General features: G+C 42.4%; 1 protein-coding gene across 2 annotated transcripts in view; it reads right to left on the bottom strand.

Annotated features, from left to right (window-relative positions):
- Window positions 1–819: 819 nt before the first annotated feature.
- Window positions 820–27,144, bottom strand: part of slc12a5a (solute carrier family 12 member 5a) — a 127,133-nt gene continuing 100,808 nt past the window's right edge. The window contains exons 5-27 of one of the 2 annotated variants that reach the window (XM_061069773.1): window positions 24,666–24,812; window positions 16,371–16,425; window positions 15,155–15,285; window positions 11,884–12,131; window positions 11,097–11,308; window positions 10,157–10,324; window positions 9,792–9,890; window positions 8,880–8,937; window positions 8,607–8,781; window positions 8,358–8,476; window positions 7,957–8,055; window positions 7,706–7,825; window positions 6,888–6,992; window positions 6,438–6,606; window positions 6,052–6,247; window positions 5,442–5,611; window positions 5,063–5,194; window positions 4,307–4,414; window positions 3,714–3,839; window positions 2,098–2,327; window positions 1,889–1,903; window positions 1,516–1,649; window positions 820–911 (exon numbers count right to left, since the gene is read on the bottom strand). In XM_061069773.1, coding sequence (XP_060925756.1) covers window positions 820–911; window positions 1,516–1,649; window positions 1,889–1,903; window positions 2,098–2,327; window positions 3,714–3,839; window positions 4,307–4,414; window positions 5,063–5,194; window positions 5,442–5,611; window positions 6,052–6,247; window positions 6,438–6,606; window positions 6,888–6,992; window positions 7,706–7,825; window positions 7,957–8,055; window positions 8,358–8,476; window positions 8,607–8,781; window positions 8,880–8,937; window positions 9,792–9,890; window positions 10,157–10,324; window positions 11,097–11,308; window positions 11,884–12,131; window positions 15,155–15,285; window positions 16,371–16,425; window positions 24,666–24,812 — 3,108 coding nt within the window. Of the gene's footprint in view, window positions 912–1,515; window positions 1,650–1,888; window positions 1,904–2,097; window positions 2,334–3,713; window positions 3,840–4,306; window positions 4,415–5,062; window positions 5,195–5,441; window positions 5,612–6,051; window positions 6,248–6,437; window positions 6,607–6,887; window positions 6,993–7,705; window positions 7,826–7,956; window positions 8,056–8,357; window positions 8,477–8,606; window positions 8,782–8,879; window positions 8,938–9,791; window positions 9,891–10,156; window positions 10,325–11,096; window positions 11,309–11,883; window positions 12,132–15,154; window positions 15,286–16,370; window positions 16,426–24,665; window positions 24,813–27,144 lie in introns of both variants that reach the window. The other variant, XM_061069772.1, reaches the window with a different exon arrangement.

Raw genomic sequence — 27,144 nt, forward strand, 5'->3', positions numbered from 1 at the left:
AGAAACACACACACACACGCGCTTGTGAGGATTTCATGCGGAAAAAGGGAATTGAGCAAGTTGGAGATAAATCTGCAGGTTTGATCCACGTGCTGGTTCAGTCTTCTCTTCCGAACATGGATTTGAATGTCACAGTTCATACGCAGCTGTCTCTTCCTCCTCCTCTTCCTCCTCCTCCTCCAGCCACTGGTCCTGACTGAAAGTGTCCGATCACCACACTGGAACCAACAACCTGCACAGAGCTCATCGCAGCTCTGGTTCTCTCTGAGCAGGAGCTGCTTCCACGTCGCACTCGTATCAAATCAACACAAATAAGAAGAATCTTCAGACTGAAACAAACATGCATGTGCGCTCACACCTCAGCCAACAACTCACACACACAGACACACACCTCCTCCCTCTCCTCCTCTTCACTGAGTGACCTCCAACTCAGACAGGTCACCAAACAAAAAGAAAAAAGTCTCTCGAAGGACAAATCTAGACACAGCATCTAAATTGGTCCAGAGCCCCCAACAGAGAGAGTAGCTTATGAGACTAGGATGACAGGTGTGGGAGCATGTGATGCTGCTCGTGGGTCTGCTGGGGGGGGGGGGGGGGGGGGGCAGAGAGGAGCTGGAGCAGGAGGTGCTGGAGCAGGAGGTGATGGAGCTGGGCGGAGCTGTCGGCCGGCTGGGAGAGGATCTGACACAAAGAAACGGTCGTGATGGTGATGATGAGGCAGCGTTGATGAAGGAGCTCAGGTGACACAGGGAGGGGGGCTGAGGGGAGGGCAGAGAGGGGGTTGGGGGGGTGGTAGGGGAGGGGGGGGGGGCTGCTCTCTCAGGAGTAGATGGTGATGACCTCGCGGCCGCCTCCGCGGACCAGGAGGACCCGGTTGAGGCCGTCGGTGAGGACCTCCAGGAACTCCATGTCTGAGGGGGAGGGGTTAAAGAAACTGGAGGAAGCAAAACAGAACAAGCAGCCAATCAAACGCTCAACAGGGATCACATGACATTACATGACATTACATGACATGTCATTTGGCAGACGCTATTATACAAAGCGACCTTCAATTGACTGATGAGATATGTCAGGGTACTTTTCATATAAAGGTCCAGAGCAGAACTATTTCATAATTATAATCTACAGCCCTTTTACGATATTGATTGTCTATAATAATTTAAAGAGAGGTTTTAAAGGGTCCCTCAGCTCATTGTTTTTCTTTTTGCAACTTTCTTTTATTTACTCTGTTTTTGCAGTTTTCTCAAAGTGTTGTTTTTCATTTTAAGCCCAAAAAAATTTAACCATTAGACCAATATGAGCCTTTAAATCAAATGACAAAGAGCTAAATGTGTATGTTAATATAACACTGTTTGTAAATAATTTCATCTTATTTACTTTAATATATCAGCGTTCTGTTAACAGCTTGACTCTGCTGCCCCCAAGTGGACAAACGAGAGATTGCTCTGATCTGTGGAAAGGCAGCTCTGTTTGCACCATGTCAGTAAACCCCTCGACTCTCAGGATGAAGGATACAGTTCTCGTCCCCGGTCCGGTTCTTGGGCGGCCCGGGCATGTTGAGGAGGACGAGCTTGGCCTCTGAGGACTTCTTGATGATGACCTCATTCAGCCGGAGCGCTGTGTGCATACGTCGCACATTGAACTGATTCCTGAGAGAAGACAGAGCAAAGAGCAAAGGAGGTCGAGCTCGGTCCTACTGACGAAGGCCTGAATAAACTGTATTTTATTTATACAGCATGTTATGCAGCATTTCATGATACCAAGCTGGTCGAGGTGACAGATGCTCATTCACACACAAATATTCCAGTCTCATGTGCTCATGTGGCCAGCTTGGTCAGTATGAGATGTGAATGGACTGAATGGGGTTTGTAGGAACTTCAATACTTACAGGTTCTCCCACTCACTGCAGCGTGGTAAGAAGAGAAACACATGAATAAACTACAAATTCCAAATTCTACAAACAACCCTAAACTCCTTTAACAGCGTTCTGGCGTCTTCACTCGTATATTGTGATATTGTGCAGATTAGAAGAATAACTCCAGGCTCTTTTTGTAATTCACCTTTACAACAGGTCAAAGTTCACTGAGCATCACTCACGGCTTCATGTTGAAGATGTCTTTGATGGCCCCCCCGGGTGTGGCGGCGCCGGGCGGCTTGTCGGGCTCTCCGTCGCACTTCTCAGTCCAGGTCATCTGGACCTGCTCCCCGGGGCTCTGGGCCGCCTCTCCGGGGGTCAGGGGGGTGGCCGGGGTGGCCGGGCTGGCTGGGGTGGTGTTGTCGTGGATGAGCTGGACCTGAGCAGGGGGGGACACAGGGGAAGAGGCCGACTTTGACTATGAGACGAGAGGAAAAAGAGGACGGACGTGGATTTACATGTACAATAGATGGGAGGTTCACAGAGTCCCAGTGGAGGTGGAAATGCAGGTAAAGCACAGAGAGCAACAGTGTTCAGAGAGAGAGAGAGAGAGAGAGAGAGAGAGAGAGAGGAGGGAGAAGTGGGATTGAGAAGAATTATGTGTTGCTCAACTCTAAATATCTCTTTTTTAGAATAAGCAGTGATATCATTTCACAAGAAATATTATATTATTCAACAATAATAATCATTATAACTGGGATTCATACAGCCAAGTTAAAAAAGGTCACTGTACAGAGTAATCAAAAAAAAATCAACAAAGAACAGAACAGAAAACAATAATTACAATGTTCGCTGGAGAGAATAAATCTATTGTGTCTTTGTCTTTGTGAAAAATTGAGATTTGAGGAGTTTCTTGAAGATTTAATTTCTGTAATCAAATGATTTTACCTCGGGCTTAAATGTGTTTGTTGAAGGAAAAGTTCAACTACTTGGAAAATATGCTGATTCCTTTTCTTGCTGAGAGTGAGATGAAACCACTGAAGCTATTATGACTCATATCTTTGTGCTGAATATCAAGCTACTGCCAGCAGCTGTGCAGCTGAGCACAACAACAAGAGAAACAAAACTCTTTGGATGATAGAGACAATCAAGACACATACATGTCAACTATTGTAAATAAATACTCAAAAAAAATAAAAATTTGTACGTATAGCATTTATCTCAACAAGGTTAAAAAGTGCTTTAGAAAATACATGGGAATAAAATAACGGACTGAACAGAAATGAGCTGAACAACATAAAACATTTAAAAATCAGACATTAAAAGACTTTCCTATAAAAATATGTTTAAGCAATGATTTAAAAAATGTAAAGTGCTCACAAGTCTACTACAAGTGTTGACTGGAAGATTTTATGAAGCTTCAGAGGTTCTGGTTGGTGGATTCTGGTTCCTCCAGTTTACAATCTCAATGCTATGCTAAGCTAACCAGCTTTCTACTTTACAGACATTATACCTGTATCAAACTTTTAATCAAAGTCTCAACAAGAAAGCAAACATCTACATTTTACAAAATTGCTAATATTTATTCAAATCTTACAGAGTATTCGTTTTTCTATTTTGTCATTGCAGTTTTATATGAACATGTTTTAAGTGTGTGTTACTTTGTTCTGTCTTCTATCAACTTATTGAGTAGGTTTGGTTGTTGATTCTTTGTTTTAAAACTGTATAAAATGGGCTCTTGGTTTTATTTATTTCACAACTCATATTGGACATTTTTCCAATCTTCCTCGTCATGTGTTAAATCTCCTGAATGTGAGCACACACACATGAGGTCGGCTGCTGGAACCTCTGATCCTACCTCCTCCTCGGGCTTCTCCTCCTTGGTGGCTGCAGGCGGCTCCTCGGTCACGCTCAGCTGGGTGGTCACAGCCGCCGGGTTCTTGCGGCGGATCGAGCCGCGAGACGAATCAGTGATGCTCTGGATCTGTGATGAGACCAATGAAGGAGGGAGAGGAAAGAAGTCATTCGGGCTGAGATATTGTTTTATGGTACCAAGATATTTTTTAAAGGACAAGCAAAACAAGTCCTTGATATCACCGCAAGGGTTCACTGATTCATGGAAAGTAAAAGTGAGGATGATTTGATGCACTATATTAACTGTATTGAGGATCAAGCATTTTAACAGAATTTGAAAGATGTAACAGTGAGATCAATATTTTCTATTTTCTCCATTGATATCTCAATCAAACACCATCATGCTTCCATCCACAAAAGCAAACCAGTGCCTGTAGTCAACAGCGATGGAGGGTCCTGCTCAGATTTAACTGTGGATATGCTTTTTGTCCAGAGGGGCAGACGTGTCACGTTGGGTCAAGTCAAGATGAATCATGTCCAAGTCAAATCATCAAGTCATGAGAAGTTTATGCGCTTTAATAAACCACAAAACTTTACCTCTCTCTCCCGCTCGTTCTTGGTCAAGTTGATCTTTTTCAGCATCTGCGACCGTTGTTCCATCACCAGGGTCTTCTCATAAGTGTAGGCTGAGATGTCGCTGTCGTGCTACAGGGAAAATGGAAAGAAAAAGGTTTATTTTTTCTTTTATCGTTCTCTTACGTCTGATCAAATCGCAAATAAAATATGTCTACATCTGTTTTTTAAGAGCCACTCTTGAAACGCTGGGTTAAAAAACCCCGGCAAGAAACTGTTCATGATTCAAACATGAGGATAGAGCGGAGCACACTTTGAACTGTCTTTGTTCTAATGCTTTCACGATGTTGTATTTGTAAAAGTGACTGAATAATAATGTGGATATTAAAAAGCTGGAGAAATGACACCTTGTCACGCTCTGAGTGGATTTGCACATTGAATTGTTTTCCCCTGACTCCAACCTGGGAAAGATGTCATTTTTAGATACTGCTCGACAATCTGACAAGTACTCTGTTTAAAATATTCTGAGGCCTTAACCCACTCTGTGCTTCATGGTGTGATTACACCAATCAGCAGGCTTCAGTAATGCGGCTGTCAGGGGCAGTCATGCATCCACGTTGGCTCCTTGCCTGTGAACAATGCTTATCATGTTTACTGGAGCAACGAGACAAGCCAGAGGCAGGCTGGTTCCTCTTGTTACGTAACCGTTGAGATTAAAGTGCTTATAGATGTGTCTCTGTATACGTGTTTACTGGTTAAACACAAGACCATTTAACTAACCATTTCTACAACTTCCACCATGGCGTCGATACGGAGGTGATAGAGGAATGTGGTCAGGTCCTTTTTCATCTGGATGCTGTTGTCGTCCATCTGGGCCACGGTGAAGATGCGCATCCTGCACTTCCTCCAAACCTGAGGAACAAAAAATATAAATTGTTACACATTCTGTACATAGGGACTAAGTCATTTGTAAACCTTATTTTATGTCCCATGATTGAAGCTGTTTTCTACGCACCTCAGAGTATTTAAACCTCAAATTAAATTTCTTAAAAGTAGTTATGTAATCTGTAAGAAGCTTGAATCTGCCTGTATTTACCCTATTTACCATTAGGTTTGTGCTTAAGGTTTAAAGCTCTTGGTCTCTTTCTCTCACACTGACCTTGTGCTGTCGCAGAAGGAAGGGCAGCAGCATCAGCATGCCTCCATCGTGGACGATCCACCACACGTCGATGTGACCCTCAGTGAAGCGCTCTCCATTGGACGGGAAGGCCGAGATGTTCTTCGGCACGAGCATAGCCAGGTTAGCAGCTGTGGTTTCTCTGACCAGCTCTGTGGAAATGAAAAAAAAACAGATGCAGCGAGCGTGAGCGTTAGCGTAAACTATTTTGGGATTTAGCTGTTTGGCTGTGTTTGACCTCAATGGGAAGTTTTGACACTTATAAGTAGCTACTTTATGCTCATATGGCAGAAATCTGTTTGTGATGAATAATTCTGCTGTAGCATCACATCCTCTTATGTCTGAATATATCCCCCCTGTTTTTAAAAACATAACACTGCATGATTAGTAAGATTTTCTTTTGACATTTTTCCTCAGCAGAGGTTAAATAGCAGGTTGAGCTACAAGCTGGAGCTAGTGGGGATTTATCAAGTGGATTTGCTCAGCAGCTAAACACCAATTAATTTGTGTCTGAAAAAAATCAGCCACACAAATCAGATTCCGTCCTTTCTGGAGAGAATCACTTTCTTCCTTTTCTTTCCCTGTAACCCACCAATGAAGTTCCTCCAGGTCTGATTGTCGTCTCCCTGTTTCCAGTTGCGCGGCCACGAGACCAGCACAGCGTTGTGTTTCAGGCCTCCCAGCCCGCTGGCCTGGAGCAGGTGGGATGTAGCGTCACGCATGTTCGACGACACGGTCACTTGACAGAAGCCCTTCACCTTCTCAGTCTCCATCAGTTTATGCAGTGCCTATAAAGATGTGACGGAGAGAACAATCGTCACCGAGGTGAAGATAACAAGTGAAAAACCTCAAGTATGAAACCAAGGTATATTTCTAAAAGTCCATATACACTATTCATCCTCTGTAATTGTGAAGAATAAAGACGAGATTTCTTTTGTTTTGAGAATTTGAAAGATTTGACAGTTGAATGCCTCCGACCTGCTCTGCCTTCTGGGTCTGGCTGTAGTTCTCCAGGTAGGTGCCTTCTAGAGCGGTGCCAACGATGGTCAGACCTTTCCCTGCTTTCAGCTGGTTGGTCAGAGAGAGCAGGCGAGGCTGCTCCACGTTCTGCTCGCTGTCCGTACTGACCAGCACGAGCAACTGGGGCCTGTAGAGAGGGGAGAGGAAGTGAAAATACAGGGCAGAAAAAAAGGAGGTAGACAAACAAAGTAGAAAAGGGCAAGAAGAGTCAAATGAAGGCATGAAGAAAGAAATGGCTGAGTTGGCCAAGTAAAAGTCCTAGTTGAGAAAGAGAGACGGAGAAAAACAGCATGAGAGGGTCGATGTGTTAATATGGAATCACAAACACTTTTTGTAGTTTGACATCTGAGATGAGGAGAATCGTGGACAAGTGAGAGGATGGCGGGAAACGAAGGGAGGGTCTCATACCTCCAGTTCTTGGTGTGGGGGGGTTCCTCGTCCAGCCGCATGAGAGCGTAGCGTGCAGCGCTGAGGGACAGACCTCGGATCCCGTCTCCCCACTCTTTCTCCGCGCTGAGGCACACAACAAAACACGAACAATAGCTTTATTCATTAGCTGAAGCACTGAAACAAGTCACATTATGCAGAGCGAATAGGGATTGATCGTCACCGGTAAATGTCAAGTTAGCATAATGTCACTCAGCACAGGGAATCACAGCACTTAAATACTCAGTGTGCGCACGGCTCTGTGCTACTCCATTACAAGCAAGGCCGGATTACAGAGCGGGCCTGAGGGGTCAGGAGGCCGGTGAGGATCTACTGAGAGGGAACTCTGGACTGGAGTCGGAAAATGTGTCTTTATATCCAGTGTTAACAAAATATTTAAGTTCAGGGGAAGTTTTTGAACCAGCAGCAACATTTTGAGAGTTCGGCTGAACCAGCAAAACTTCGTGAAAGAGAGGCAACCCTTTAGAGGGATGTAAAATGTCTGTAAAGAGAAAACGATTACAACTAGGGGGGAAATGTATACAATGAGCTATTTATCTTATTGATATTATAAGGAGAATGTTCTGCGCATGTTTCCATAAATTACTCAAGCCCAAAACAAACAGTGGAGCTATAAGTGCAAACATCTATCTCTCTTTTAAACTACACAGACATTAAAACGATTGTGGCTGTGGGCTTTGAAATCGCAAACTTTTAAAATATAGTAGAAACACGCATGCCAGGCAAATGCAAAAAGCAGCCAGCGTATCCAATCTCTCCGGGGGTTGGACTTCACTCACCCTGCAAACTCAATATACTTGTAGATGGAACCGGCGATTACCATGGCGACAATGGCATAGTACCAGGAGCAGATGAACATGAGGGTGAGACACAAGCTCATCCCGAGGAAGGACAGAGCCCTGGATACGTAGAGAGAGAGATAGAGCGAGAGAGAGAGACAGATGCAGTTAGACAGAGGTACAAACATATTTCAGGATTTGAAAATTGGTTCAAACACAAGAACCAAGCCCTCTGCATCCGCTGAACTGACCAGTGGTAGAACTTGAAGCGAGGTCTCCAGTTTGGAGTCCTCAGCAGCGTCTGCAGGGCACAGGCCAGGTTCACGAACATGTAGCACATGAGGAAAAACCTGCAGGGGACACAAACACAGAAAGTCACTCTAAAGCTTCTAAAACTCTTCTTATGTCCTAGGATTAAACAGAGAGATGTCACTAAAGCTGTCCAAGGAGTGTGTTGGCTCAGTTTCCGTCACATCTACTGGCATTTGTGTGTAATACCTAAGCAGAACAGGGATCTGCTCCTTTTGTGTGACGAATTCAACCCTGAGCACATTGGTGTTATTTAGGGAACAGCCGGGGACTGGCTGCTCCCAGATCTCCCACAGTTTGTTCTTAGAAATGAAAGCAAATTAGAGATCGCTTCAGTTCTCACATGGAGAGGATGGGAGCCACCAGGTCCAAGGAGGCGATGAGGATTCCGCTCTCACAGATACAAGCTGTCAGCAGGAGGGACCATGTGGGTTCTCCGTTGGCCTTCCCATGGCCGAAGATCTGAAGGGACAACAGAAAAAAACACTGCTGTTTAAAAATATGCCGGCTTGAAATGAGTTTTCCTGTCAGTCATCATTTGAAAGGAGGGAAACGTTAAGCACATGTTATGTAACTGAGCAGGCAGACTGACCCGGAGGGCGGGCACGATGCCGTCCTTGGCGATAGCCTGCAGGAGCCGAGGAGCTCCTGTCAGACTCTGAAGCCCCGCCCCACAGGTCGAGAAAAAGGAGCCAATCACAATCACCCACGGTGACGGCCAGGCTAGCGTGCCAATCACTAGGTTCCCATGCACCCCCTCTCCGAACCTAAGGGAGATGGGGAAAAGGTTGCCATTTCAAACACATGACATCTCAGCCTTTTTGCTGCACTTCTGTAGCAAAGATAACATAACACAAATACTTACTTGTCTCTGAGGACCACGCCCTCGATGCAGGCACCAAATAGAAACACACTGGACATGTCTGAACAGTTGTGGATCAGAAAATTAATCACACAGACAGGGGGGTATGTTTTTCAGATGGGGGATATCCAATATTTGATCAGCTTAATTTTAAAAAAAAAATGTATAAGCCTTTACTTTGATGATGCATTTGATGATCTGTAAATAAATCAATAACCTTGATTTGCCAGGAAAAAAGACATCAATCGATTTAGTTTGGGGTAATATCTCAGAGATCAGTGACATTGTAACTAATATCCTTCTGCTTTATTAACTTGTGATTGCAAAGGCAGCTCGGTGATGCGATTAGATGTTCCTAATCAAATTGGGTTAGATCCTGAGCAGATTAGTGCGAGAGACATTCAACATGGCTGCCTCAGAGGATACAGAGGTCTATAATCACATCGAGTTTTTATGTTGTGTGTAGTCGCCAAGAGAAGACAGAAAAATACAAATATACAACACAAAATACTGTATGAGGACGGTGGAAAGTGCGAGCAAAAAAAGATTAGCAAAACCATCAGGGTTTAGGAAAAGATGGTCAACTTCCATGAATGATACAGGCAGACAAATGAAGTAAAATACTTTAAAACAATGCCCCTGGATTATGGAGCTCCAATCAATGTGGCTTTGCACCAGTGGACGAGGACTGTTTGACCAATCACTGAGTGGATAGGAGAATTTTAAGATGTCTTATACTGACACGGTCAAAATGAAACTTAATTTGCAGCAATAGTAATGTATCTTACCTGGGCTGATAAGTATGTTGGAAGGTCACATTATGTTGTGAAAATAAGTCCATTCATATGATATTTGCTCTCAAAAAATGTGACACTGCTTCTTATTATCCTGCAGGGGGCAGTAGTGAGAGGATACAGACTATGGAGGTGGTGGTGATCGCTGCAATGGTTCCAATGGGGATGGACTTCTGGGCATCACGCAGGTCACCGGAGCGGTTGGAGCCAGCCATGATCCCTGAACAGATTGGCAAGAAGAAACACACGGTCAGAGATTCACACACATGAAAACAACACACGGTGTGTGCTAGGAAGCAGCAGAATGTCCATTTATTCCTACACATGTATAACACAGATTCTGATGCAGAGTGAGTTCACATTTTAAATGAGTTTTGACGAAAACCTCGTCTTTTAGGTCATAGTCCTTCGATTAACGTCAGAGTGCAAAACTCTCACACCAAGAACATGAACATTATTTGAGTAAAGTCAGGAGAACAGTTTCACCTGTCACAGACGGGAAGTAGATGCCGACCAGCAGCGTGAAGAAGCTGGCGATGTCAGCCACCACGTAGCGGTTGGAGCTGGTCAGAGGTTGGTCCTGCTCCTCCACTGAGTCCATGTACTTCCTGGCAATCAGGTCGCCCTTCTCGTAGTAGTTCCCGAACATGTTTTCTTGGTGGATACGAGAGATGTGGGGAGGAATAAAAGAACAGGTGAGTGTTTCGTGTAAACTTGATGTTGAAACCATGACCTGATATCTTCTGAACGTACGAAGCCTATAGAAACGATTCACCAACCTTTGAAGGTCAATAAAAGGATTAAAGACATTGTCACATCTTAAAGCAACACTATGTAACTTTTAGAGAGCAACAGCGCCCTCTGCAGCCAAGCAAGATTCTGATGGGCTCCAGTGTCTGAGAGAAAAAGGTCAAGTCAATGTGTTGACCAGAGCTCTGACTGCTTAGTCCACTCGCTACTGAAAGACCAATGCACGGTAGACACTACCCATGATCTCCTGCTTCCAGAACCAGAAGACGCTGTGACAAATACATCAAACTCTGTTTAGAATTCCTCGTATTTTAAAAGTTTCCTTGTTGAATATTAGAGATTAAAACAGGCTTTTAATGACTTCTTAGTCTTTTTAACTGATCTACAGTTCAACATTACTCTTGAATTAGCTGGACCTGATTCTGGAAATTGAAGCTTCAACCATCAGTCAGCTACACATCGTAGCCACTGAAGTTACATAGAAGACGGTGAGCCAGCAAACTCATTTTGCAGCTGCTATTCGAAAGTAAAAAAGTTGCATAGATGTGCTTTAAAAAAAGACAAGCATTTTGTATCTTATGATGGACATAACTGTTTTCACTTTGATTAGTATCAACATGAAAACCTCTGAGGAACAGGAGCAGGTTTACTCTACTTCCAGAGTGAATGAACCAACCTGCCAGGATTCCACTCATGACCCCCGGGATGCCCTGGACCTGGGTCAGGTTGTTTTCGACGAAGTACTTGTCGCAGGTGGCGTTGAGCAGAGGTGAATCGCAGAACATGTTCCACAGCTGGGTGGTGAATGTCCCATTGGCTGTCTCAACGGTCTTGGCACACACGTCGAAGGTCTTCCACACCAGAGTGCGGTTCCCCAAGAGACACACACTGGAGGGCAGAAAGGCACAAAATGTCTGAAGGGGGAGTTGTTGTAGTAGCTGGTGGGTGCATGTAAAAATTATAATGAATTTGGAAGTAACCACAGATGTAAATAGATGTAAACTAAACTTTTAGTAAGTACGAACTAAACCTGAAAGAGCTGTATGTCTGGAGGTTAAAGATGCTCTGAACTGGGCTGTAAACTGTTGAGTTAAGTATCTTAATGAATATTTCAGTGTAAAGCAGGAAGTAATTACATTCTCAAATAATGACTTTGACACAAATATAAAAAATATAGTTTTCCTACAAGGGAAAAGCCTGCAAATTAAATAATGAATTCTAAAATAATGTTCAGATGATCAGTATTTGTATGCGCGGTAGTATCACTGGAAAATGAGAGAAAAAAACAATACTAAACAATTTTATTCCCAGCAGATGGCTGTCTAGTATCAGATCAATCAAACCTAGTGTTCCTGCTCAAACATCTGGTGTGCTGTCGCCCAGGTGTTTCCATCTATATCAGTGTTGTGGTTTTTACTTCCTTGCTAATCTTATATATTCTGTTGTGGGATGTCTTTGCTTACGGGAAGTCGGGAGGATCGACGGCGGTCTTGATGACGCCGGCATAGACGGCCAGGATGGAGAGGATGACGCAGGCCAGGAACACCAGGGCCAACTTGTTGACGTACTTGACGCCGACAAACACCACCGTGGCCATGGAGGTCAACAGGATGGTGCCGTACACACGCATGTTGTTGAGCAGGGCAGCTTCCGCCTCGGCACCTTCCAGGCCTTCCAGGGGAAAGATGGCCGCTTTGGGATATATGTAGATCTGAAGTACAGAGATTCAATCACAATCTTTTTAACCATTATGTATCCGGGGATATCACACCTGCATTTTTCTCATAAAGGTTCTATATACGATCTCCTTCCTAGCTCAAGGGCATCTCAGTGCTAGTTGTTTAAGGAATGCAACTCATCCACTTCCCCTCCTCACTCCCCCCCCGGCCTGTCTGGGGATTTTTAACTGGCAGATTTCAGGTCACCAGCCTGCTCCTCTCGCTCTTTGTTTACTGCTGAATTTAATAAATTTCGCACACAGAAATGTAATAAAAGAGAGGTGAGAAGGCAACGAGGGATGAGGTGATTGAGGAGGACAACTCTGTGAAGTGTGAAAGCATGTGATGCTCACATTAACAGTCCTCTGATGGAGCTGGAAGCAGCACACATAATATTGGCTGCTATTTTAACTCGGTTTAATTAAAGAACTCAAGCATGGTATTAATATTCGAAATGAACTGCCATTATTACGCTGCTACTACTGGCCAATCTAAGAATAGCTCCATCATACATAAAACGGTAAACCCCTAATTATCCCGTCAGTATCTGTCATCCGCTTTAGATGATTCACGGATAGGCTGTTACATAAGCATGGGAATTTCTCTTTTTTTTTATATAATCACTTGGTTTCCACCCAAACTGATTAATCACCACAAAGAGCAGAGAATATGAAAAGGGACGAGTGGGGAATCGTGCCTCAGTTTTTGGCCACTTGGCTGGAGAAGCTGATGCTAAGAACAGCATATCACTAGGCAAACAAATCTCCTGCTCCACTGTGAACTGCTCGTGCTTCCTAAAATAGCTGCATCAGTTTGTGTTCTTAGCTCGGTGGAAGGATGAAACACATTCAAATCAGCCTTCTCCAGATCCGCTCCTTACAATTCTGCAGGGATTGTTATTTTACAATGGAAACTAAGCCAGCTTTGACCCAGAAGACAGAATTAACCTCTAGGCATGATCAAACTCTGCATATCCATTAGAGGAATCCAGAAGGAGAATACGGGAAAAAAAAATAAAACATACTCTGGGATGTTGATAACAGGAGACCAAAGTGACGGGAGCTGTTTCAAAAAGTGGTCTTGTTACTCCGCCAGTGTCTTGATCTCCTGCTATTTGCATAATTACCCCGTGCTCCATGCAGCATGGGCTGCAGTGGAAGAAGCATCTCATAAAAGAGCAATGGAGGTGGAGGAGGAGGAGGAAGAGGAGGAGGAGGAGGAGAGAAATGAAGATCGAGATGAAAGATCCTTGCATTTCATCAATTTATCAGATTCCACGTTGAAGAACACGGTGCTCAGGAAAAAATAGCTTCAAAGAAAACCGAGGTGGAAAATAAAAGGAGAGAAGAATTTTCACTGAGACGCGGCACACAGTGGTGCAGCGCTCACTTCCTCTTTTTTAATTGGAGCACAGAGGCTTTGCCGCATTTACTAATTCACCATTCATTTTACCGCACTGAAGTGTCAGTTATTAGGCAGCACATAATTATGCCATCAAGGATTACAGGAATATCAGAGGGTGTTCTCAGATTATATTCTGACAAACTGGATTTAGATTAAAATCCACTGACCATGAGAAAGTAACACATCCCTGTGGTTAAACAGCTTTTGGATTATGGACATTTTTCTTGGTTTAGTTTAGTTGTTTTTACCTGAGTTGTCCGTTTCCTGTTTTATTTTGAAATTGTGCTGCTTGTGTGACTCTACTTCTCACCTTTGTCCTGTTCCTCTCCTTTGTGATCGTATGCACCTGTTCAGAATGTGTTTCACCTGTGTTCTCTGATCCCTTGTGTATTAACTCTCTGTGACTCCCTTACTCTTTGTCACCTAGTTCTGCTCGTATGCGTTGTACTTTGCTCCTGTTCCCAGTTTCCCATGTGTTTCCCTGCATGTTGAGGTTTGATCTTTGTTCTTTGGATCCTGTTTTTGCGTTATGTTCCTTTTCCTAACACTTGCCTATAATAAAGGACTCTTTGTCTACCCAAATCTGTGGCTCCTGTATTTGGGTCCACCAGCTCCACATTGTGGCACAACTTCCTTTTGAAAGCAGCTTTTTTCACTGCCTTATTGCTCTGACAAAATCTAAAGCGCTGCGTTCAAAGGTTCATTGATGTGAAGGAAAAGCTGTGATTTGAGTGGTCACCCTCCTCTAACCTGGCGACACTGACCCATCATTTCCCCTCCAGCTCACATAAGTCCGGCCACTCCACGGATGAATCAGCTTGGAATGGATGTCATTTCAAGGAGGCTGACGTTCTCAACATGAACCCACTCACTGGGCCGTGATCTGTCTCTGCTGTTAATTTACAGTCGGGCGAATAAACAAACATGGCAGCTGGGAAGATGTATAAATCCAGAATGATAGTTTTGCTTTATATCTAAAGCAGCTTCATTGAATATTTGTTATTTATGCAGGCATATATTTTCAAGTCTTTTGGACTTGACCAATGATTACAGATGTTACTGTGTAAACTGAAATGATGAATAGCTTTGTGTCACTGTGATCACTGAGCCCTTTTATCGGGTCTATATTAAACTCATCTTAACCTAAAAGGTTGTAAAACGTAAGCACATTTTAAGAATATGCGGAAACGTGACACGAATATGTTATTCTGTGTTAAGATAGAAGATGAGGGTTGAGTTTCATTATCTGTAGTTTGTGTTTGAGTGGTTTTTGGTGGAACTATAAGAACTATTAACGAAATCAAGGGGACACATACCAGTGAGGTTTAAAAATCTACATGATGCGATTTACTTATTGTGAAATTCTAATAAAATATATGCATCATATCCTTTTCAGGATTGTGTGTGTGCTGTCATGTGAACATTTGCATATTAGTCAGGTTATTGGGCTTAATCACGTCCTTAATGTCTCACGACTGGCTGGTTGATCCTTAACTCATCTTGATCCCTCTCCTCCAAACAACGGTATGTTATTATCAAACCTTATCAAACCGAGAAATGATGAAGCCCTGTCGAAGAGACAGATCTGAGGAGTAAAGAGGATGTTTCTCACCAGGAGAAGCTCGATGGCCCCCAGGATGTACATGGCTCCAGCGTAGGTGGTCCCCAGATAGAAACAGATTCCCACTGCTCCCCCAAACTCAGGGCCCAGCGAACGGGATATCATGTAGTAGGCTCCTCCCGCTGCGAACGCACACACACAGACATTAACACAAACAAATCTGAAATATCTGTGTAATGTTAATCTGTAAATATTCATATGATTTACATCCTACTTATTTTTTAATCGTTAATCAATCTATGCAACTGATATGATTTCACTACATATGATTTGATTATGTGTACAGGAGAGTTTGTCATTCCATTTTCTTTTTCAAGTTATATTTTAATGACACATTATTGTTACTCTTTAGGTTTGTCAGGGGGATGCCACCAATTTGGAGCCGTGAAAAACATTAACAACGTCCGTTAACTTAAAGAATTTATACAAATTAAGATGTGGGAAATTGATTAATAATGTCCATCATGTTACCAGAGCACAAAATAACAGATGAATCTGTACAGCCACAGCTAAAAGCCCCTAATTAAAAACAAAGATACAACGGTAGATTTTTTACATTTTTTTGTTTGAAAAATAACTAAAATTCATAGATTTTTACTTCTAATTTCCATAGATTGATTAAGCTTATTCAGTATTTGCACCTATTTGGTTTTGTCACGTTGTTTTACAGTAATTGAGTAATTATTTTTGTTTTGCCTTTTTTGTACTTTCTCACACTGAACATAAATAGATAAAGACTTCAATCAGAACATTGCAGCAGCATTAAGGCTGGTCCCAGTTACTACAGAGAGATATGTAGTGTTTTAAGTTCAGTACGGTTTCACACTTCTTTACAGGCCTGTTTCTTTTGCACCAACTCAAGCTGTCCACACCAACTGCTTAGACTCATTCCATCATTGCCATGTAAACTCACTTTATGAAATACAACTACTGCTTAATGTCTACATTACTGTGTTTGCAGGCAGATTCAAACAAATACATTTACTTCAACATGTCAGGCACTTGGCCAGTGCTTTATTTTGTGTATCTAATGCCGTGCGACAACATGTTAAAGTGCACAAGATCCCAGACTAAGGCGTTTAATGTTTCTGGGGATATCAAGCTGTGCTGGGTGCAACATGCCAGAAGCAATCAGCGAAAAGAGAAATTTAGAAGCGGACAGCGTCAAACAGTGATGTCTGTGTGGTGCCAGCGTCTGCTCACCCACCTGGCACTACTCCATTGGTAGCGATGGCACTCATCGAGATGGCAGTCAGCATGGTCTAAACAGAGAGGGAGCAGAAAACGAAGATTAGATCATATTTACCACACTCCACATATACTGAGATTATTAACAGTTCACTGTTGAGTTTAATATGCTTGTAATGACCCTGCTAACACACTACCTCTCTGGTATTTAGTTTATCATGGTTACAATCTTTTCTGATAGATTTGTTTCATTTAGGAATCTTGCCTGTCATGATCATGAGAGTGAACGGGAAAGGACACGGAGAAAGAAGAGAAACCAGGTGAGCTACCAATGTGCCAATAAGCTCACAACTGGTAATTTCCCTTAGCACATGATCAGGACATTTTACTAAAAGCATATTACTTCCTGGTGGACAAGTCAAGGGAGTCATTCAATTTGCTTTCAGACATTCACTGAACATTTCCAGAGGGGCTGAATACGGGAAATGTCAGAGTCAGCTGCTTTGGACATTTTCAGCAACTTATCCTCCCAACCCCCAAGTAAGATGTCAGGAAAATGTCAGAGTGAGTCCATGTGAGAATATGTCAGGAAAGTTCACAAAACTGAAAAAGCACAAATATCAGAAAAAGTCCTACTTTTACATTAAGTAAAGTCCTAACATATAAACTCCCAGTGTTGTCCATCATAACGTCGTCAGGCCTGTGGTGCATAACATCAACACTGCTTCATAGTTAACATGGGAACAGCAGACATTTACAACAGCTCTAAATGCTGAAGCTGCCTGCTTGTTTATTAGATAAATAATAAAGCCACAGGGCCTGTCAGCAGCTGTCAGAGCAAATTCAAACAACCAATGACAACTCTCACACAACTCCGGTATTGAGTGGGAGAAAGAAAAAAAAACACTGGAAGAAATGTAAGGGCATGCTACAGTGGAGATCACTAGTTGCCTGCAACACAAACAGCCAGCCCTCACTGCCCTGCAGAGAAAGAGAGAGAGAGAGAGAGAGAGAGAGAGAGAGAGAGAGAGAGAGAGAGAGAGAGAGAGAGAGAGAGAGAGAGAGAGAGAGAGAAGAGAGAGAGAGAGAAAGAGAGAGAGAGAGAGAGAAGCAGCAAGCCGAAGTACAGAGCAGAATAATAAAAACTGACAGAGCGAGAAACTGTGAGGCTGAGTGAGGAGGAGAGAGAGAGAGGGCGAGTGTGTGTGACAGTACAAAGACGACATTAAGATTTCATCACTCTTTCAAATGCAATTGTTGTATTTCTGAGTGTCTTTTCGCATTGTCTGCATATGAAAGAGAGCGATGGAGACAAAGAGGAGGATGAGGAGGAGATGTGAGAGCAGGCTGGTGAAAGTCGGAGCCTCTTTCTGCCCCAACTTTTTCCCTTTTTCTACTTTCCTGCCTCGCTGCTGTATTGATATTCTTTTTTTCATCTTCACTGAGACATAAATTGCTATTACAGCCTTTGTTTTAGTAATTGTTAAGTGGGTTTATCACAAATTAGTCATTGCCGTGTTCCTGAACTGCGTTTGCTGATGATGAAATCAAACTACTCTTATTTTCCATATTTGAGCCGTTTTTCCATGTAAGTATCTCAGAGCAGCAGGACTAAGATGGGAGTGAGCGAGGCCTCTGCTGGAGAACAGTGTGGTGGTTCCCAGCCACAGGACGACATGCTGGGTATATTTGACTATCACTACGTCTATCTCTGTGAAGACTGTAATGTGGTTAGTGTCACCTGAGGGCCTGCTGGACTCGAGAGCGAGTGGGACTGGTCTCTGTTCTTCCCTCTAATCTGGTTCTAATGAGGCCACAAGCTCTTCTCCCACCCCAGCAGATAAGACAGTAATTGTTTAAGTGTTTTATCTGATGTGGGCAGCAGCCACGCAGAGGTACTGAGTCTCATGCTGAATCACTGAATCACCGCACAACTGTATCGAGCATCCACCAATGGACTCCTACGATTTACACATCTTTACAAGTACTTTTAATATATGTTACATTGAGGGTTATACAGTACATGACTGTGGATTACATATGTTTCAAGAATGGTGAATTGAGCACATACCTAAACAAGCCTACACGTGCGTAGCTCTGAAAGAAAAATAACAGGAAAACAAAAATCTGTACAAAATTGTGCGAGATCTCAGCACCATATATATCTGGTTTAGTTAACATCACAATCTGCAGATAATCCGCAGATAAATTTATTTAAATATAGTTATTTAACTGTCATTTTTATCAAATCTGCAGAAAAGGTTTTTTAGTTTTCCCCATAGCTGTGATGCCCCATCCCTCCACCAGGTTTTGGTTTAATCCTGCTGACAAATCAACAACAAACCAACAAAGAGACAATAAAAAGGTAATAAACTCTAAACAGTGATAATGCTTGTGCGATTGTGCATTGAATGTGGAGATTGCTTTCTGTTTTTAGCCTTTGCCTAAGCAAAAAAACACGTGTTTTTCAGATATAATGAATGAATTAATTATCCATTCTAATACAAACTGCGACCATTATGTACAGCTCACTTGTTTACTACCATGTAGGTCACCCTCTTTTGTTTACCTGCACCCGTAAAAGGCTAACGTAGCGTAATAATGTGGCTATATAACTAAAGTGGCTTTTATAATTAGCATTCAAGTTATGTTTGAACAAAATTACGATCTCACATTTGATGTTTATTTATGTATGGAGCAAATTACAAGGTCTAATTATCTCTATCCTACAATACAAAAACAAGACTGTTTCTTTATATTTGTTGTCTACATTGAGCATCAACTGGTGATGCTGACTTCCTTCCTGATTCCTTACACAAGCTTCTCATTTTAACACAATTGAACTCACTTTCTTTAAACTAATGATTGTGGAGCTAATGATATTTAGATTAGTGGATTAATAACCTCTGTGTCAAATCAGGAGTCTATTGTCTTTACAATTATCATTTTCTGTGAGAAATTTGCCACCGTAGTCTGTGTAAACTGCACATGTGAAAACATAGAACCTGACAGATACAGCAGGGAATCATCAGTTTATTTATTTTCCTTGATTTGGATAATTCATATTATAGATATATAATATTATTATAGATGCCTCTATGTTTTTCAGTGTAAATCTCTACAAAACCATTTTCTTATCTGTCTAATGACCTCCAGACAGTTTTCAAGGACGACTGTGACCTCTCAGAGCTCCATGTCCTCTCAGGTGGGTTTGGTCATTTCACTTCTGTCCTCAGGTTAGTGTCTGATGGCCTGTCTGTCATTTTTATATGACTGAATTTCCTTTCTTTTCTTTTTTTTTAAGAATCCTGTCCGGCCACTTCTATCTTTACTGTTAGCAGTGTCCTACTTCTACTCCGACCGACCCTCTGGGCGTCGCTGCAGACGTGGACGTTGTGAACGTCATCAATCAGCTGCTGTCAGCAACTCAGTGGATTGATCTGAACCAGCCTGCGAAGTTTGCATTGACGCTGGAAGGTCACACACATTTTTTGCTGCAAATGTAAATAGACCAAAACCCAATGTCAAGCTGGGATGAAAAAGATCCAGTTAGGAAATGAATATATATTTTTTTGTCCTTTACTTTCCCTTGAGGTGGGTGGTTGTCACTTTACCTCCCGTCCCCAGTGTTGCTGCAATGGGCAGAATAATCAGTATTCTCTTCCCACTGTCCCAGAGCCTGTGGTCTGCTTTATTGTCCCATTTTCAGGCGATGCAGGTGACCTTAAACTGTGATGGTTTGAGAGTACGTGTGATGAAGTATACACCGTCTAATGCCACCTCCCTCTGCAGTCTGGAGGACCCTACATGCTGTCTGGCCTCCAAGCCTCCATGCCTGTAGACAACCTCAGATTATGCCATCTGCCATCTGTCTCGTCCGTATGAGGTGTAGCAGCAGACAGCTTATAAATGAGACGTAAGGATTTCATTTTAAGCAAGCAAAACGTAAATAATTACCAAGCCAACGTAATCGTCGAGCCTGAGCCAAATGTATTTTGAGGAGAGGCTAATTTTCATTTTTAAGAAAAGTCTGCTAGACCACATCCCACCGACTGTGACTGCAAAGGACACCGGGGCTGTTTCTTCCCAGAGCTACAGACAAACTCTGCCTTGGCCTTTGCTTGACCTCAGTGTTGAGCAGAAATTGGTTTTGACAGGAATGGAGTTTTCGAAGCTGCCCTGAGAGCGTGTTTCATTAGCTGCTTCATTACATAAATGCAGAATAGTTAGTTCGGTGTGCTGTTTATCCCACGGAATCCCGGCGGACAATGCGCAGCAGAAGGCAAAAAACTCTCCGGTGAAGGAGATGAAGATGATTGTTACCGAGCACAAGAGGACGACGGGATGCAGCATGAGTGAGAAAATGAGGAGAGAGCTGGGAAATGGAAGGTGGAAAAGAGAGAGAGGGGGCGAGAGAGGCATAAGGAAACAAAAGAAAGGAGGAGAGCGAGAGGAAATAATGAGACAGGAAAATGAGAAAAAAGGGTCTGGAGAAAGCGAAAGAGATGAGGGTAAAAAATGAAAAGGACCGAGGGAGAAAAGCATCCTTAGCATTTAAATGAGTCACGACAGAGGGCAGGCCACCCTTCCCCTTGCAGCATTTAGATTCAAGACCTGGAAGTAATGAGGAAGGCCAAACAACAGATGACTTTCCATCAAGAATATTAAACCTCATTTTATCTTGGTGACAGGGCTGCATTCATTATCTGGGCTAAAAATACCCCCACACAGAGAGCATGTTAGAATTCTCTGGCTCGGAGAACGCCATTTTTCCAGACTTTTTTAAAATGGCTGGTTGTGTGTAATGCGTGGTTAATGGTATAACGTGTCAGAGCTGTTCCACATGGAGGCACGTTCTTCATATAGTAATGATTCACGGAACATGCAAAGGTTCGGCGGCTTGTTAATGTTCTGTCAAAATGTTGCATGAGGGGAAACAACCAGTGGGAGTGTTGGACAGGTACAGATGTGCGTCGCTGTGGCTGAGCAGCTAATGAAAAGTGTTCTGTCAGCAATATCCCAACATGTGAATAAAACATGGGATCACGCTGTATATTATTGAGCTTTTTACAGGACGTGTGATCCCTTCGCTCTTCAAGTCATGTGGATTTCACTTAGGTGGGGATCTCTGGGTACATGTATGTAAACGTACACGTACACGTACACGTACACACACACACACACACACACACACACACACACACACACACACACACACACACACACTCTGCGGTGTGTTGCTGGCAACCCCTGGAGGGCTAGGTGGTTATGTGTTATGTAAGGAGCTCAGGAGGAAAGAGGTGGGGGTTTCTCACACACCGCTCATGCTCAGGCTTATCGCCCCGGGGCTCTACAATGAGCTCCGTGTGACTGATAACAAGCGTGTGTGTGTGTGTGTGTGTGTGTGTGTGTGTGTGTGTGTGTGTGTGTGTGTGTGTGTGTGTGTGTGTGTGTGTGTGTGTGTGAGAGGGACAGGGACATTGATAGAAAAAATAAATTGAGAGCTAGGGAGGAAGGAAGTGGAATATACTTTTAAGAATTCATACATTCAATGTAATGTGTATGTAAGGGAGCTTTAATGTCTGTGAGTGCGTGCACACATAATAAATGTGCAGCAGATGTGAGTATCTGTGTTTGTGTGTTTGTGTGTTTGTGTGTGTTTGTGTGGCTTCCTGTCAAACCGAGTCTGAACAAGCTTTGATCTTCAAGGCTTTTTTTCCTCATTTTTCCGACTCTATTTTTAGCGTAAAACTGAGCGCAATTTATTTTTCTCCCAAGGCTTAGTTTCTCTTTTAGGTAATGAACATACCAATATTAAAATGAAATATGATTAAATTATTGCTTTTTTAAAACGGGAATAGGAAACTATTTTATAATGATATATTAATCAAATTCAAATGCATTCTGCACAAGGCTAGTCCACTGTGTCCTTTGTGTCCTTTATAAAAATAACCGACCACGTTTCATTTTGAATATCTACATTTTAGGGATATAATGAATAATAAATATTAAAAATAGGATATTCAGCATATCATATCAGTTTCCATGCAAACTCAGAGTGCCGTTTGAGGCAGTCTCTACACAGAAACATGATTTGGAAGCATATTGCCTGTGTGTCTGTGCAGGCAACTTTGCTATGGCTGGGATTTGAGGGGGTTGTTCTATAAATACACTCTGTGCTAGAGGAGAATCTAGGCTGCACAAACACACAGACATGCCAACATACAGTCCTGCTACATCGCACCGAGCAAACCAGAGAAAAGCTACACAACCTCCACAGCTGCTTTACAGCTGCTGGACCACGCACTTTGAATTGAAGCATCCTTGGCGATTCACTTCAGCTAATATACATTGAAAAGCAAAATTCTCATTGAGATGTAATGTGACTTGACACTGTCCAGTGGCCATGGGACATAGTTCATGTTTTCAGCAGAAAAGAACTTCAGGTAAAAAGCTTCCACCTCCTTTCTACTGAACAGATAACAGCGTTCATGGAAGAGACACAATATATGCTCCCTGACAATCAAATGCATCAAACAAGTCAAACACAATCAATTGAAACAGCTCCTCAGATCAGTGACAGCACCGCCGTCGATCCTGTGGGACGGTGTCTGTTGTAATTCAAGTCTCAGGGCCACGACGGGGTGTCAGTCCAACGCCAAAGTCACACTGACACATGACTGCAGCTCTGTGGCGCTGACATTAATTGGAGATGGGGAACATCGAAGTCTGTCATCTTCCAATTTGTTCTATTAAAAGATTGAATGTGTGATATTTATAAAACACAAGAGCAATGAAAGAACTCCTACTTTCTGCATACCTGGAAGAGAACCCTGTTTGGAACCAGATAGGTTCCTTAGCTTTCGTAATGTGACGACAGTTACAGGAACAATACACACAACAATCAGTACGATCAAATTGTGTGAAATAAGATAAAAGTTGAAACCTCCTTCCTTGACATGTTGCCTTAATAAGACTTTGGAGGCTTTGGAGCAGGTAATGAATGAATGACTAGTGATAAGAAGCGTTATAAACAGATGTAAGACCCAGTGTTTGGTGCGGGGGTCTGGTTTTCTGAGGAGTAATGCAAGAGAGGCCAGGGAAGCTATGCTAAGACTTTTAACAGGATGTGAGTGATTTGTCTATTGCTTGTCATTGTTCTTCTCAGCTTCTCCTTGGTCACTTCTGTTACCCTGACAACAGACCCATCCATCACAGTCAGACTGACTGTTGGGAGCACCTGGGCGCATCAGTGGGCTGGTGGACCATCACAAAATCCATAAAGTTTTAACTGTCCTTGTCTGTAGTTTATTTTGATTAAGCCCCACATGCACCACCTGGCTGTTAGAAATTTCAACGGAAGCTGAAATTACCAAACAAAATCCCCATTTACTCCTGTTTGAGTTTTGCATTTGGTGAAGAATACAGTATTCAATAGTTTGGGGAATTTACTGAGCCTTTTAAAAAACTATGACAGTACATAATTGTACATAATTGTGACCAATTTTTTTAAGATTCACTACAGTGGGTGTGAATGGGTTTGGGGCCAAAAACAGACTGAGGGAGATGAAAAGTAAAGACCCACTTTTCTTCTTGGTCTTATTATAAGAATATGATCAATCTTATCCGTTGGACTAAGTGGTCCTACAACATGAATGACCTATTTGTCTGTCTGAGGAGAGTAATGTCCTTTAGAGTCTGCATTTAGAGACAGAAACACAATATATGAGTCTTTGCATTGGTCGGTGCGGCAGTAAAATCTTGGCTTCAGACAGAAAGAGACTGAACGAACTAATTAGGAAGGCCGGCTCGGTGCTGGGCTGTTTTTTAGACTCCACAGAGGAGGTGGGAGAGAAGACAATTAATTATGACCAAGATATTGACTTCCCAGGAGGAGTGGATGATAACGATCATCTATCACAGTGTATATTATTTTATAATATAATATACTAAGGTGTTACAATTTCTACACCATCAAGTGAGGAACCATTACAAATAACCAGGTGGCTGTTTTGACTAATCCACTGACTTGATCTCTGGATGTGAGACAAATCAAGGACCTTCATGTTATACAAATTAATAGAATTGCTGATCAGTGATTCACATCGTTGCTGATAACGATCGACACTATTCCCAAGGGTCTTATTAAGAGATAGCTGTGATAGAACATGGAGGAGGCTATAACATGCTGCTCTCCATTTTAAAGTGACTCTGGTGCATTTTGAAACATGTGAACTTCTAATTTTAAACCAGGCCAAACCCCCCCAGTGTGCTTCAACAGACGGGCTAAGGGAAAAGTAGGTAACACACTCACCGTGGAGCAGCAAATGAAGACAATGACGAACGTCCCAATGACGCCTCCGATTCCCACCAACCAGGTCATCCTGAGGAAGAGGATCACTCCGAAGATGTTCTGGATGCACGGCATATACACGCCCATCAGAGTGCCGAGCTGGGGGGCCTGGTGGAGGACAAAGGGAGAGGTTATTCCAATTAGCATTCAGTGTTGGGGAAGGATTCATGAACCCCCAACCACTTTCACCATGATTTACAGATCGTTCTGTTCCTTAAAATGACCTGTGAGTGTATGAATGAGGTTTAAGGTTTTTAAGGTTTCTCAGCTATAAGACGACAAATACAATATTCCCATAACCCCAACACAGCAGATGCAAAGTATCAACTACATTTCAGTGTGTCGATGAAAGTCAACACACAAGCCGTGCATGCTTGGAAAATACAGTGTGCAGATTTGCTAGAGTTTATGTGGCTTCTCCAAATGTCACATTCAAAGCAAACAGGATAAAACAATGCAAACACGCTACAGACACTTAAACTGACATTAAGGCAAAGACAAACACTATCTTGTTTGGAATTGTAATATGGGGATTTGGGTTGAAATAGATGCTCCACATTCCTCCCTCCCTTCCTCCCTCTGTTGCAGCTTCATAATACTTTGAGGGTGTCAAGCATTTACACATAACCCTACAGGAACACACTGCATTTTGCAATTCAGCGCCTTGATTAAAAGGCTTACAGTACTTCCGACTTCATCACATACAAAACTTTTAAATAGCCCCTTTTTAATTTAATTGTTTCCCACAATGCTTTGTGTAAATCCTCTGTTCATTTCCCGAACATTAATTACTCGGAGTCCAGGAAACAAAGAAAACTTTGACATCACGAGGCAGCCAGGGGACTGGTCGGTTCAATGGATGGATGAATTATTTTATTCCTTCCCAGGTTTTTTCGTGTGATGGATTTACATTAGTTGGTTTTGCTGCAGTGTTGTTGTCCCTGATGTGGATAAGTGGACAAAGAGGCAGCTGTACTATACGTCCTCATACAGAATCACTTTCAAGGCTGTTACACTGAAAGAAAGTACGCAACTGACGTACGTAACTGACAGAAGATATATGTTGTCGATCTTCAGGTTGATTAATAGGGATTTTCTTTCCTGAAGGTTTGTGAGACGTTCTTTGTGTGTGTGTGTGTGTGTTTGTATGCACCAACTTGTTTGTGTACAGTGTAGGAACATGTTCAGTGGGTGACTGTACCCTCTTGACGGTGTATATTAAATCTGAAGGACACGTCGGCCGACCCTGTACATAATGAACAAAAATTCATTTTCTGCCCAAGGACAGTTTGACCAATGAAGGGTAATTATGCCGATATCCAGACATGACCCATTTTACCCGGAGAGGGCAAACCTTAACAGTCACATCATTACCTCACCGATAACACTGCGGGCACAAGCCTCCTGTGCTGCAGCTCTGTGCTTTAATTCAGACAAACAGGAGGAATAGTGGCTGATTGGCTTATTATGTAAAGTCAGTGAAGACGTTGAGGATTTCTCCCAAAAAAGGTTTAACAATCAAAACCTCAGTGAAGCTGCTTACTTGAGCAATTTTAGCAAGATGGAGATGTCAAGCTCCACCAGGCTACACAACTTAGGGCTTACTGAATCAGGCTTATTTATTAGAGTTTTTGTTATGTCAACTTAACGCTCATAATTTCAGGGGTGGGTGCATATTAATTATATTATATTATAGTTAGACAGTTTGGGAAAGCTGCCCATACTTGCATTTTGATGAAGACATTGAATCAACTCTCATGTCTCGGTTAATATAAGGCTGCAGCCAGTAGCTGTTTAACAAATCTGAAAGTTAAAATTAAATAATTTTTTGGGGGGGGCCAATGCTGATAATAAACATGTATATTGCGTGATATATACCATTTATGTACCTATTGAAAAAAATTAAGATTATTGATGATTACTTAGATTCCTTAAGACAAAGAAATGTATTTTTTATCTTGATTGGTTTTGCTGCATTGTTTATTGTGTAAAAGTTTAAAATGCCTAGGATAAATTATTCAAACTCTCAATGTCGGTTTAATCAATCAGACAAGTTATCGTAAAAAAAATATTTTTGCTCAAAAATTGCATCACGGAATAACAATGTGCTTTGGAGAGAACCCTGAACACTTTTTATTTCCTCTGTGGTTAAATATGCTGCAACATGATTGACACTACACAAGATGTCAAGAATTTTGAAACAAAAAAACAATGCTGCACTCGGGAGTGACAGCAGATACTGCATTCATAATCCAGACTTTTAATAAAATCATCCTGACAAGAGGCTGACATCAAACGAATTATACTGTGTCTGATATGTGATTTCTGTAGAGAAGCTCCTGTTCCAGCTTTAATAATGCGCTGTGTGCGGAGTGGAGAAGAGAGACCATGGTTCAAAAAGTCTCATGGATATAAACTCACTGTGACTGTCTCTTTCAGT

Source organism: Limanda limanda, chromosome 4 (genome assembly GCF_963576545.1).
Source record: "Limanda limanda chromosome 4, fLimLim1.1, whole genome shotgun sequence".
Classification (NCBI taxonomy): Eukaryota; Metazoa; Chordata; class Actinopteri; order Pleuronectiformes; family Pleuronectidae; genus Limanda; species Limanda limanda.